The 14,860-nt window shown below is 35.1% G+C and overlaps 1 protein-coding gene across 1 annotated transcript; it reads left to right on the top strand.

Annotated features, from left to right (window-relative positions):
• Nucleotides 1–6,253: 6,253 nt before the first annotated feature.
• Nucleotides 6,254–10,863, top strand: LOC129303442 (2-oxoisovalerate dehydrogenase subunit alpha 1, mitochondrial-like). Its single transcript, XM_054942760.1, has 9 exons — nt 6,254–6,568; nt 8,913–9,059; nt 9,153–9,335; nt 9,463–9,620; nt 9,723–9,822; nt 9,896–10,007; nt 10,125–10,264; nt 10,356–10,541; nt 10,623–10,863. Exons 1-9 carry the CDS (start codon nt 6,326–6,328, stop codon nt 10,788–10,790), a joined length of 1,437 nt encoding a protein of 478 aa, XP_054798735.1. The 5' UTR covers nt 6,254–6,325; the 3' UTR covers nt 10,791–10,863.
• Nucleotides 10,864–14,860: the final 3,997 nt, after the last annotated feature.

Below are 14,860 nucleotides of genomic sequence, written 5' to 3'. Positions count from 1 at the left end.
AGTAACATGTGAGATTAAAAATCTCAGTAACAATTGGTTGTTCTAACATATACCAACATACTTTTTGAAATTAATTTGCAAACATATCCATAGATATACATATGCATTTCACAATCAGTACACAAAACAAGAAATGCAATATTTACAATTTTATAATAATTTTTAAATCAATATCAAATTAAAATAACAATGATACATTTCTCAATCTTACCCTTATGGCTCCCAACTCCCTTATTACTGCTAGTTGGAGCCTAAACTGAGGTTATAATCGATCAAAGGTACATTGTTGTCAGAATAGGACTCATCTCCTTAAAAAGAAGGTGCCCATCGTTCCAAAATGTCAAAAACATTGGGAATTATAAGAAAAGGGCCAACCACTACACACATAGCGGAGGCAAGCCACGTGGCATAATATTTAATCATCAATCATAGACAAACAATCGTATTACTAGCCATCCTTATTACCTCTTTTGTATAACATAAAACAAATGTCACATTCCACAATAAGATTATACAAGTATTAATATACACACGCACGCACGCACGCACGCAATACTAAAAACCAGTATCTCAATACATGAAAGGATATTTCAATGTTACCTCTTCTCCAAGCTATAACTAACTCAGACATATAGGGAACTTCTTAACTACGATAATAGATTAATATCAAAAACCTTTAAGCCCTTATCCCCCCCTCTCTCTCTCTCTCTCTCTCACTCTCTCTCTCTCTCTGTGCGTGAAAATGAGATGAGAGAGCAAAGCCAATAATATATACTGGCCTCAATTCCACCACCTCTTCTTATTCTCTTTTCTTTTTTTAACTTCAACATACTTCCTCGTTAAGTCTTCTCTATATATATATATATATATATTATCACTTATCATTATTTTCAATTTTTAAAAGCAAAACTTAACATAAAATTATATCCTAAGGTAAACAAAATCTCTTAATTAATTTATTTATCTTCAAACATTCTTTCTATTTTTTATTAATTCTAATCAACTCTAAAAATTAAAGTAGAATGTTACATATTGTCAATTAAAAAAATTATTTTTTAAATGCTTGAAACATGCATTTCTTTTGTGGTTGGTTACTTTTCAAGTTATTTTCCCAAACTTGGACCTCGGGACAAGGTCCATTTTATTGGGGGAGGTTATGTTATGATCGGGCCAGTTGGAAAGAATGAGCCCAAATCTTTATTAAATGGGCTTGAGTCCATTATGGAAATCAGGGCATGTGGCTGACAAATAAAAGCTAAAGAGCAACAACGGGAAGGGCGTCCAAATTTTATGAACTGTTTTCCTGTGACTCTGCTTCTCGATCTTCTCTTTGGACCCTCTGCTCTGTTTCTTTCTTCTCCTTATGAACTTTAGTATTAATGCTTTAATGTGGCCGTAATTGGCTTTAGCCAGATATATATGTTGCTTTAAGCTTGTTGATCAGTATATATTTCCTTTAAACTTCATTGTTCCTTTAGTCTTTTCTGTAATTTCTACCTATCAAGACCAGGGATCGTGACATCTCTTCGTAGTTAAAATGATTAAAAGATAAATATGCATAATCTGGGTTCTTGCAACCAAGTAAAGTCATGATGACTTCACAAATTTGTAACGTGGTATGCATAAATGGTATCCCATACAGCAATAGCCACTAACTTATTCTCCAAAATGAAACTGTTTAGGTAAATTTTGCAAAGCCAAGCATGCTAACACATGGAATTTTACTCCAAGCAGAGGGTTTTTCAGGTTAGACAAATTGATTAACTCAAATAGACAGATAGCCAAAGAATTCTATCATTAAAAGATAGGAAGCAACCAAGTCAACAAAGGAAAATTCACAATTTCACACCCCAAGTTTGCCTGATTAATTCACCCACAATTTAACTTGAAAATGACAAGAACCTCGTGCAAAATTTCTGCGTACCAGAATTAACCCAGATGAAGAGCCTGAGAACTAAACGTCATTTGTGAAATATAAGGCTTTCATATGCTTGGATAGAATGTCTTCAACAGAAATTCCAGCACACATTAAACAGAACTTAACCCAATATCTTAGCATTAATAAACAACATTCTTTGACAGAAATCTGATCCAAAACAAGAGCATGTATTGTGCAGAATCTAAACGGAGTTCTTGAACGAAATCTTTGATCAAATGCTCTACTTTTCAACTCATAACAAAACAATAAGCTGCCAAAAACTTAAATGGAGTTTTTGAGCAAAACATTGACCATGTCCACATGAAGAACTTTTCGGCCCAAAACGCAACTTCAATGAGTGCAGAATTCCAATGCACGGTTTTTGTACAAAAATTGGCCATTTGCACCCATTTACAACACATTTAATTTTACTTAAAAAAATTAATCAAATTTTCAATCAAGTTTTTTATGTCTACTTTAATTTAAAATTACTTAAGATTTTGTCCCAATTTTCTATAAACAATAAGAAAAAAAAACTATTTTCTAAACGAAAACAAATGAAAGAAAGAAAAAGAAAACTCTTAAATTAAAAAAAAAAATCTAACCAAAACGTGGAATACAAAATAAGCACACAATTCGATGGCTTTGCAATAGTGACGGACCTAGAAAAATTAATCAATGGAGGCAAAAATTACATTTAAAATAAATATTAATATTTGTTTAAAATACAATATTTTAACTCTTTTTAATTTTATTATTTATTAAATAAAATAAAATTTATCAGCTTTCTTTCGTATAGTATACAAAATTTTTGAGATAATTTTTTTTATTTATTCGCATTAGAGAAAGGTATTTTTTTATTACTGTTTCCTCCATTCTAAAAGTATTTTTATTTCGTGAAAATGGTAGTGAGGCTACTGAACAACTGAATACTTATCTATGCATAAGTTAATCAATAAACTTTTAATTGTGCATAGATAAACTTTCACGTTCTTCAGGGTTGTCGATGGGTGCAGGATATATGGAAGAGAAGTGTCAAACCTGATATGCTAATAGATTCTTCAGCTTGAAACTTCAAGAATGGTGCTTTTGGAACATGACTGTTGACGTTGGATTGATAAAGGAGCATTAGGGTAGTTGGTTCTCAGTTGTTTGCTAACTAATATAGCGCCACCGCAATGAGCATATCTTCCAGGATTTGAGCATTTAAATGGAGTTTCTGGACAAAACATTGACCATGTCCGCATGAAGAACTTTTCGGCCCAAAACGCAACTTCAATGAGTGCAGAATTCCAAAGCTCAGAAAAGACAATAATCAGCACTTAAAAAACTCTTATTTTACACTCATAATTCTTAAATTTATCAAGTAATTTTAATTTTTAATTTAAACTTGTAATGATTTACATTTCAACAATAATCAAACACTTATTTTAAGTCTTGCATATCTTTTACATCTTGGTAAATTGTGGTAGGGAAGTTCAAAATTTTTTTTTATTATTAATCGAGATTCAACATCTTTAACATGTCTGGTAACTTGTTATTTGTGACGAACACATGGTCATAGCATTTTCATCCATGTGGATGGAATTGGCTACTATTATTAATCTTCTTTTAACTAATAAAAAGATATGTTTTGTTTTTTAACGATAACTTAAATTTTTTCTATTTAAAAATGTAAGATATTTTTAATTAAATTTTATTTTTTAATAAAATAGTTACTTATTTTTAAATTAATATTATCTTTCTATATTCACTCCTATATAATAGAGCGTTTTATTCTAAAATAAATATAAAATGATTATTTAATAGGAACATTTTTAAAAAATAATAATAATTATACCTTAAAATACTAAAAATACCTAACATTTTTTTAATATTGAACTTTTTAAAAAATGCCTCACAATTTAGAACGGAAGGAGTGTTTATTTTTTTAACAGTAATAATTATGAAAAAAATTAATATGCTTAATTAGTCTTATATGCTTAAAATACTTGTTTCTAATTAAATCAATACATGTAACTTATTTATATAGTTCTTCATTTAAAAATATAAAATATTTTTAATTGAATCTCACCCTACAATAAAGTTATTACCTACTTTCAAACTAATCCTATCTTTTCATATTTATTCCTAGTAAACACTCTATAATAAATATAAAGTTATTATCAATAGGGGCACTTAAAAAAAATAATTATATCTCGAAAGATCAAAAATACTTTATATATTTTAATATTTAATTTTTTTTAAAAATATTTTATATATTTAAACAGAAGGGGTATTATTTATTTTATAATAAACTCTTATTACCAATATTATTAATATGTCAAAATTTACTGATTTAATTTGATAAAAGTAGATGAAGCAGTGTGTGTGTGTGTGTGTGTGAGAGAGAGAGAGAGAGAGAGAGAGAGAGGGAGATAACTGATAAGACGCTCACGCCTCGAGTAATTTTCCGGGGGGCGAAATACAGTTTTCCCTCAATATTAGTGGTCCCTAACGACTAACGAACGAGAGAGGCTTGGTTTCAGCGTTAATGGCAATTAAATCATAGGGGTGAGGGGTAAAGGTTTTGCCTGGTCAATGTATAATAGAGCATAGCATAGTTAGAGCCGTCAGAATGGTGAAAGATGTTGAAGTTAAGCGACTAAGCGGTGAACACGAGTCGCTTAACTTTTGTTGACAGATGGCACAACACGAGTCACACGTTGCTTCACGAAGGATCGCCTCCCAGAAACATACCCATAACTTGTTTTGGTTCCCATTCTAAGCTGTCCTTTAAAACACTTTTCCGGATCCATAATGCATGCTATTATTTTATAGTTTCTCATTTTCACCCCTCGTCAGACTCTTAATAATTAATAAAAAAAATAACAATTAAAGACCACAAAAAAATTTATATTAATCAAGAATAATTTATTATTAAAATATAAATAAATATTTATTAATTTAAATTAATTTTTTATTAACAAGTATTAACTTAAATTTTAATAATAATTTATTTTAAATTAATAATGATTCATTTGAGTTTTTTGTTTATTTGAATTTTGACAACAATTATTTGTTGAATTATATAAATTTATTCCAGCTCATGTTGATTGCTATTTTTTCTAATTAATATTGTAAAATATGGAAAGAATTAAGGTTTACGAGATATTTACCTTTTTTTTAGTTGACAGGGATTAAAATAGATTCTTAAATTGTTAGCACGCTAATATGGCACTGGTAACCCTGCAGCTGGGATGCTGTGACACGTGAACTGCTTATCAATGAAAAAATGGCCTCGGCCGAGCCCATGCATAGCATGCTTTGCCCCCATTATAAAATTATATACTTCCTGCCGTGTGGCCCCAATATGACTCCTGCAGGTCCCACTTTACTTTTCCTTTTTTTTTTTTGTCCTTTTTTAAAAGGCAGTCGTCTTTATCAATTATGGGGCAGGGGGATAGGCATTGATGCTGGAAAGCTCCTCATCCATGCGCCTAACGTCCACTCCTCCTTATCCCCAACACCCCCCTCCTCGTTTCTTATTTTCCCTCTCATCCAACCCCAACGTCCTCACCAACAACAATCACCATAATATACTCATTTTTGGATTTTCCCTCTCACCGCACTTATCCCCCACTACTGAATCACGCTTCCCCTTTCCTTATTCAAAAAAGTGGCATTCACCGTCATCCCTTTACTCAAGATAGATTTCAATTTAAATTAGCGATTCAGTTCTCCCAAAATTATTATTTTTCTTTATCCCAACACATAATCCACACGATTGTCCTCAATTATCAATGCATAAATTTTTACTCAGCCAATTATCAAGAAGAAAAGAAAATAAGAGAGGAGAAAAAATTACGTGGCCAATTGGTCTTTAAGTCACCATTTGGAATTATCAGCTAACAAGTGTACACGTAATTTCCACCTAACTCAGTGGTTATCAGCACGTGACACCGTTCTGACAAAAAAAATTAGTTGAACGACTGCTGTTCAGTCGTTCCAAAACCCGCTTCACTCCCAAAAGAAACTAAGCTAAATTAAAATACTTTATTTCACAGGAGAAATTAAAAAAAAAATGAAAGTTCAAAAAGTAAATGATCAGTGAATCCTGATATTAACGTCGACAGGCAGTGGTTGATGGCAATCAAAGTGGTTCCAAAATGAATTCCTTACTAAATAAAAAATTCAGTGCATTTTTAAAAAAGTCGTGCAGTGATTCCAACTAGATGGGTATCGTCAATCGTGTTTTTTCACGCCTAGAAGGGGGACAGGTAAAATATTTGTCCACGTGGAGGGGGGGAAGGACGAAAGAAAGCAAGATTACAAGATAAAATGGGCAGGGGGTACGTGCAACGGAGAAGCGTTTCTCTCTCGCCCTCTCCCCTCTCTACCTTTCCATTTCTCTTTGCTGCCATTGCAATGGCAACCTGGTTACTGCGAGGATCCAGAACCATAATTCAACAGCTTCCCAGAAGGATGGCCTTCCTCGGTGCTCCTTCCTCGTTGGCTTCGTCGATGCCAACTTTTGGGGGCCGTGACAGAGCACCTCCGCTACTGGGTAATACTTGTTCGGGCTTACTTTCCCACTCGGGGCGTCATGATTCCACCAAAGCTCAGATCCAATTATACCATCCCCATGTCGCTGAAGATGATGACAGTCAGGTAATTTCCCTGATCCGCTTGCTCTGTTAGCGTTAATCTGCATCTATTCAGCTCTCCTTATCAACACTTCAATTCACAAGGCTCCCTACGATGGGTTCATTACACTGCAAAACTGCTTGCCTCTCCGTTTCAGTTCCTTCTCCTCATCCTTACTCATCAACATCCTCCTCTTCTACTAATCGGACCCTTTTCATGCATTCAGACCGTTCCTGCCTACGATTTTCTTTTTCGTTTCTATCACCAACTTTTTCCCCTGTATTTATTTGAATATACTATTCGAATCTCTTTTTGTGTTGGCACACGATACGAGTTTAGTCGCGTCTTCAAAATTAAGGTCAACAAAGATTTCAACACCGTGAGAGATTTTATTATTATTTGACCTCAAACTGAAGAGATGGATCAACATCTTTTTTAAAAACTTTTTTTGGTTAATTTGGGACAAGCATTATTGTACGGATAAAAGTAGGAGCCTGGGAGGGAGAGCCGGAGAGGAAATGGTAAGTCTTGCCGATGCCCCGTGGGCAATAGTCAGCGTGTAGTCGATTTGATTCGCTCTAATCCCCAGATCTGAGATTGATGTATTCAATTTCAATTAATCAATGGTCTCGGCCAAAACTTAACCTTGTGGTTGCGCTCCTCCTTTTCCCTATCCATTTTCTTCTTCTTCTTCTTTTATCATTGGATCAAAACTTTTTAACAATTTTAATTTAATATTTGATAAAATATTATAGTTTTAAATTATTTAAATCAAATTTTAATAATTCAAATTTATTTATATATTTTTATATAAAATTAAAATGATAATTTTATTAAATATTAAATCATAACTTTTTTTTTCGAGGAGGAGAAAATAAAAAAAAAAAGAAAAAGAGACACTCCCCTTCCCTGCACCCAGCTTTTTAAAGTCAAACATACCATCAACATAAAATCTATATATGCCACCGCATTCACATATAAAAAATATGCTATTTATTTTTAATTCGAAGTAATATAAAAAATGTTTGATCTAATTTATCTTTCATAAAATTCATATAGCAGTGTTTATAAAAAAAAAATATTCATGTAGCAGTTAGCAGCTTATCATCTAGGTTTTTTTTTTTTTTTTTTTGCCGTTCTTTTCTATCCCCCAGCTCCAAAATAAGTCTGTTACTAATTACACTTCAATTTTGAATTTTGATTACAACTTCCGAATAGCTTAAATTTAATTCCCCTCAATCATACAATAAATATAAGAAGCAAGAATAAATAGCGATTGAATCTAACAAAAAAAGCTAGTACTTTATGATGTGGTGTTGTAGGTTCAAACTTTTATAGAAAAAAATGTTTACATTTAGTCTTCGACTTTGCTTCAAATATCATTGCCTCCGGTAATGGAGAATTAAAAAAAGAACATAAAAAAAATTATTAGCATTTACATTAATTTTTCTAGACAATCTCTTTTTTAATTGCATACTATACAATGAAACTTGTGAAGAATTACGCTCCAGTTTAGTCTTCACAATTACTGACAAGGAAACCCTCCACCTTAATTAATTATTCCAAAGAGTAAAAAATGAATTAATTTTTTTTCAATAACAATAAAAAATTTTAGACAATAAGTTTGTAATTTATTTATTAACCATTTTATCTTACTTTTAAATCATTTCTTAAATAAATTCTTAATGGCGTTCTAAGAAAACAAATATTTGGAAAAAAGTTATTGGGAAATGAAATTTAGAGGATTATATTTTAGAGGATAATCATAAAATTGAGAAATAATCACATTTCGAAGATGAGCGCAATAATTTACTCTGGTTTTTTAGTTGGGAGAAGAGAAACTAATGGACAGCGGAAAGGCTCAGGAGAAATCGAACCTCAAAAACGTAGAACTCAAGAAACTTTTAGTTTTACTCCCACCATCTTATATATAAAATATTTTTTAAAAGTTTATTGTATCTCTAAATAAAAAGAGTGATAATGATATTTTTAAATAATTAAATAATTTTACTTTTGTCTTGAAAAATATAATAGATTATTAATTGCATGTTTTTTCTATCACAATCATGATATTAATTATAATATTATTAGGAGTAAAACTAGAAAATTATTATGTTTTAATGTGAGTTCAATTAAATAATAAACTTTTATTAGTATATAAGATTTAATTAAAAATACTCCTAATACTTCATGTATAGGGATGGAGGGAGCACTTCTCATCCATCAATCCCCATGTCCTGACACTTTAAACGATATCAATTCCGTCAAATTGCCTGACATTAGAGACAAGCCTCTCAGTTTAAAGTCAGGCATTTTAAAAATACAATCGTACTACAATGATCTAACAATCACAATTTGGAGTGAACAGCTGTGCGAGGTCATTGATTTCCCTGGAGGCAAAGTAGCATTTACTTCTGAAATGAGATTTACTCCCGAGTCTGCTGAGAAACGAGTGCCTTGTTATCGAGTCCTCGATGACGATGGGGTGCCCATGCCATACAGCAAATATGTACAGGTATATCTCACCAGTAGCAAAAGCCTGTGCCTTTCGTCTTGCTCTTCCAAGCACCGATATGATTGAGCAATCTAATGAGCATGGCTTCAACAGGTCAGCAAGGAGATGGCTGTAAAGATGTACTCTGACATGGTCACTCTCCAAATCATGGACAATGTATTCTATGAAGTTCAGAGGCAAGGAAGAATCTCATTCTACCTCACCTCGACGGGAGAAGAAGCAGTTAACATCGCTTCTGCAGCTGCACTTTCTGCTGATGATGTCATATTGCCTCAGGTTTCACCTCTATCACCAACTCGCCGTTCAACACAAACTGAGTTATTCGAGTACATTGATTACCAAGTCCTATATATTATAGTTTATAATCAGAGCTTGAACTCGTTGACATTCTTCGTGTTGCTAGTACCGAGAGCCTGGAGTTCTACTGTGGCGTGGCTTTACACTGCAAGAGTTTGCAAACCAGTTACTGGGAAACGAAGCTGATTTTGGAAGAGGAAGGCAGATGCCTATACACTATGGATCAATCAAGCACAATTACTTCACTATCTCATCCCCCATAGCGTAAGACATACACAAGCACACATTATAATGCAAATTTCAATTATAGGCAGCTAGCATGAATTCTGAAAAAAGTCCACGTTGCTTTTGCCAAAAAACAAACAGAACACAGCTTCCTCAAGCGGCGGGCGTTGCCTATGCCCTTAAAATGGAGGGGAAAAAAGCATGCGCTGTTACTTATATCGGGGATGGCGGCTCCAGTGAGGTTGCTGCTCAATCACATGTCTTTTTCAAATTAACTAGCTTATTGCTCTTTCTAACCTCATCAAACATTGCAGGGAGATTTCCATGCCGCTCTGAATTTTGCAGCAGTAATGGAGGCTCCTGTTATATTTATCTGCCGCAACAATGGATGGGCCATCAGTACCCCCATAGAAGAGCAATTTCGAAGTACTCTTTTTGAAACCCCATTTGACTGCTAACACAGCTCCAAACTCTCAAATTAACTTGCCAAATCATTCGGGGCTATTTCAGATATTGGAAACTCATGTTTGTCTTGTTTAAAAGGTGATGGTGTTGTAGTTAAAGGTCGAGCATATGGGATCCGGAGTATCAGAGTTGATGGAAATGACGCACTTGCTGTCTATAGTGCAGTTCATGCTGCTCGAGAAATGGCTGTAAATGAAACTAGACCAGTTTTAATTGAGGTGTGACTGCACTTCCCCTCGTACTCATACTGAGAGAACCTCAAGCCTTTGTCTTCGACATGACAGTTTTTCTGTGTTGACGAACTTTCAGGCACTCACATATAGAGCAGGACACCACTCTACATCGGACGACTCAACCAAGTATCGGTCAACGGATGAGATTGAGTATTGGAAAATGGCTCGAAACCCTGTAAATAGATTCAAGAGATGGGTGGAAAGCAATGGTTGGTGGGACAACCGGGAAGAACTGGAGCTTCGAGAAAGCGTGAAGGAGCAGGTCAGTTTTAAAATTCATCCATGTTCGCTGCTAACCCTGGCTTTATGCATGTTTTACATGATTTTTACTATTTCTCTACAGTTATTGCAAGCGATTCAGGTTGCAGAGAAAAAACAGAAACCTGCTCTCGAGGAGCTTTTCAAAGATGTGTATGATCAAGCACCGTCGAATCTTCAGGCGCAAGAGAGACAACTTAGAAAAACCATTAAGAACCATCCAGGAGACTACCCTTCCGATGTTCCTCTGTAAATCTTACCAACTCAGAAATCAAACAAGGATAAACAGGCGTGGCCTTTACTTTATACAATATATCTTAGAATTACACTAAGTATTAGCGTAGGTGTAGGAATACAACTCTAACACGCGGGGCCGCATATGTAAATATACTAAAATACGTTGCCCTTATGATAATTAAACTAAAATAAAACGGACTATCATGAAAATTAAAATTTTAGGACTTTTATAATTGTCATGAAATTAAATGTGTGGGCACCGAAATAGTATTTTCAATTTGTTGGAGGGTGAAATTATAAATATCACCAATCAAGTTAAACTCATTTATAAATAAAAGTTATAATCAACAGATTTAATTGAACATACAAAATCATAGACAGCACTCTTCTCAAACAGATTTAATCTTTAGCCATAGGCTCTGCAGACTGCAGTGCTCTGTTCTCCCTAATTATGGATTTTGATGATTTAAACGCAAGTGCCTCTCACTACTCATTGACATGGCCACGTAAGCCCGAACCTTAAACCGAGGAGTTCAGGAATAAATCATACGGCATACATACAATGACAACGAACTCTGTCCGCGGCCATTTATAAACAGCTAAACTTCTGGCTTTAGGTTACACCAGACAATTCAGTCTAAATTCAATCAATATCAGCTCTCTGATGCCAATTCTTCTTCTTTTTTGAAAGATCAGGTGTAAATGTTGTTTATGACTTGCGGGTTTATGAAAAGACACCATTAATTGCGGGTATTATCTTTGTTTTCAAATAGCACTGTTACAATTCTCGGAATCTTTGGACAAATAATTGTCAGCCGACTTATCATGTAAGATTTATTTAATGGCTGATGGTAACTTGTATGATAATCAATTCAATTTAGATGCGGGAAAATTTCAAGACTAGGCTCGCCAATCAATCTACGACTGCCAACGTGTGTGTGTGTGTGTATATATATATATATATATATGTCAGTCAATCTATGGAATGAAGCAACGACGCGATAAGAATTCGCATTTGTTTTCAAATATAAAGCGATGTTGAAACAGGGGAGCATGCGGGGAACAAGAGATCAAACAGTTTCATGGAAAATGGGATATTTGGAGGATGTATACGTATACGTTTGTCTCACTCCTAAATGGAATCTGTCTTCTTGTCCTCTGGTGCTCTTCCCAAACGGCACAATCGAAGACGGCAGATTTAATTTCCCGCCATTTCTGCCGCCGAAGAATGCCCTAAGGATATTATCGGGGGATCATTCGAATGTTCTTGACGGTCCAATTAATTGATCCGCGGAGAGATGGAGAGAAAAGAGGGCTCTGCCGATAGAGGATGGGAAGACGAAGCTTCTGCTCTGGAATCTTTAGACAATAATCTGTTCCAGCCTTCCATATCATGTCACGCACATGATCTTGGAACCCCTTTTTATTGATGTTATAGAATTTGGAGGTAACATGCTTGTGATTTGAAGACCCATGTACATTTCGGGGTTTTAATTAATACCTGCCCTATGGAGAGCCCAGATACACATTCTTATGTCGTCGTTGCATGTGATGCCACCAAAGATCGCAGTGAGAACGACATCAAGCTCATCGTCGATAACGTTCGAAATAAGAGTGGCATTCTCGGTGCAGGTCATAAACTTCTTGTGCTCGGCATTCTGTACAAGGTGCCTCATCCCCGTAACTTATGTATATGTAGCCGGGTCGAGTGTGTCAATGACTGAAAATTTACATGATGAGTTCCGATATGGTTAACTCAACATATATCAACCTGGCTGTGCCACTGTACTTAACTGTGAATTGTGATTGCATATGCTGCCACCTGCCAGTGCATTAAATTAAAATTTGAGTTTTAAATATTCAATGATTCCCGTTGCTACCGAATAACTATGCGGTCTCGCGTTCTGCTTCCTTTGGATTAAATCTAACAGTGGGATACCAAACATTAGCATGCCCTGAGTCTTTTGCTGGCACAAACTTCCGCGCAATGGAGGAACCAGTTAGGAGGAAAGTGGAAGCCTATGCAATCATGCTTTTGCCAACTTTCCAAGTTTGGCAAAAAGAGGGGGTAATATATGAACTTCCACAAGTTTTATACAGTCATCTATAAAATCTGTAAGAAATCGTACTACTTTTCATGAATTATGAATACGAATCATATGGCTGACGTTGAGCTACGTGTGTATGCATGTGATGATCTGCTCTGATAATGCTTTAATTATTCACATAGTCAACACCAAAATGTCAAATTACTTTTTTACTATTATATGTACTTTTCAGTTTCATTCCCAATAATTTCCTTTCCTTCTTAATTCTTCATGCAAAAGCTTACCACAATGACCCGCTGAAGCTAATTTCTTCGTTACCTTATCCATCTGCTACCTCCATCCAGCATTTAAATTTCGACCGTGTATCTTGGTTGTAATAATTAAGCATCACTCTGAGACAATGGATTTAAGTATGCATCTGATCAGTTTTGGTTTGTTCATAACGCCAACTTTAAATCCTTGTTTAGGTCAGCATCGAAGTCAAGGTCACTGCAGGTTTTCCAGTTAGCTAGACAGGTTATTTTACAAGAGATTGTACACGATAATGCAGATTGGGTAATACTCGATAGGTATTAGTTTTCTTCTAGCGCGAGTAAATGAAAACTACCTCTTACATTTGACTGATCAGGTTTACGTAGAAGCTATCTAACCATGATAATCGAACTCTGTATTCTTCCCCTAGTGGTTTCATATTTAACTAAGCGGATATTTAATTGATCAGGCATCTTCGACGAGACCCGGGATATCATTTGAACAAGATACCGTGTAAGGTTGCATTGGCTAGGGATGATTTCACTATATGGGGAAGCAGAAGTCACGGGTCACAAGCCTGTCTATTCTCCGTCGCATATTGTTTCGCTATCAGACGGTTGTAGTATTGAAGACCCCGAGCATTCTATCATCTCTTGCACAAGTTATCCCTCATCTTCTATCTCTCATGGCATCTCTGATTTTGGATCTTCTAAGCAAGAAAATCAGGTGGCTCCTATCTATTGGTTTTCTTTAACAATTTGTAAGTGTACAATTTCCCTGTCTCAAAATTACATGGGCTAAAACTACACTTTTTATTTGTATAATGAGTTCCTGTATGAACTAGTTCGTGGTGACAACTATAAATAAGAATTTTCCAGTGTCTTCCGGGCACAAGCCCCAAAAGTGAATATAAAGATCCCATTACTTTTCAGATAGGCCAGATGCAAAACAAATATGGCTTTCTTCCAAAATCTTCAGATGCGCAATTCTTTGTGCTGGTTGTGGGACAAGGACGGAATTGCACACGAAGGAATCAATGAGGTTCAGCTATTCTGACATCCGGCACTCCGGCAGGCAACAAACAAATTTTCAAATGATAACTTGTTAGGTGAAGGTGGATATGGTCATGTATACAGGGGTGTGCTTAGAGACGGTCAGCAAATTGCTGCCACGGTGAGGAAAGAAGAAAGCAGACAAGGGTTTTCTGAGTTCAATTCTGAGATTTATGTCTTGAGTTTTGCTCGACACAAGAACATAGTGACGCCGTTAGGTTACTGTTGCAAGGAAAGGCAAAATATTCTGGTGTACGAATATATTTGCAATAAATCTCTTCACTGGCATCTGTATGGTAAGCACATAAAAGCTTACCAGGTGAATCGATTTATTTTCAAGCCCTTCGTGCAAATCTATACATCCATATAGATTTCTCTCTCAAAATGGGTAACATTTACATGTAGATAAAAACGCAAAAGTTCTTGAGTGGCACCAAAGATATGGCATTGCCATTGGAACTGCAAAGGGTTTGCGTTTTCTGCACGAGGAATGCCGTTGGGGTCCTATAATTCACGGAGATATGCGACCGAGCAATATACTTCTCACTCATAACTTTGTTCCCATGCTACAGCAATATAATTGACCCCAGCATCACAGTTTTAGTAAATGATGAGGCCTTTATTTCCGTTCCCATTTATTCGGGAACCTCGATCAGTTTATTTGTTGTTGCATGCCATGCACGTCAATCTTTCGTATTTGAAAAATAAAAGTTCCCTTGGTTGGATGGAATGCA

Source organism: Prosopis cineraria, unplaced genomic scaffold (genome assembly GCF_029017545.1).
Source record: "Prosopis cineraria cultivar Desert tree isolate PC_DT_omini unplaced genomic scaffold, ASM2901754v1 PC2, whole genome shotgun sequence".
NCBI classification, from domain to species: domain Eukaryota; kingdom Viridiplantae; phylum Streptophyta; class Magnoliopsida; order Fabales; family Fabaceae; genus Prosopis; species Prosopis cineraria.
This window is presented reverse-complemented; position numbering and strand designations above follow the sequence as displayed.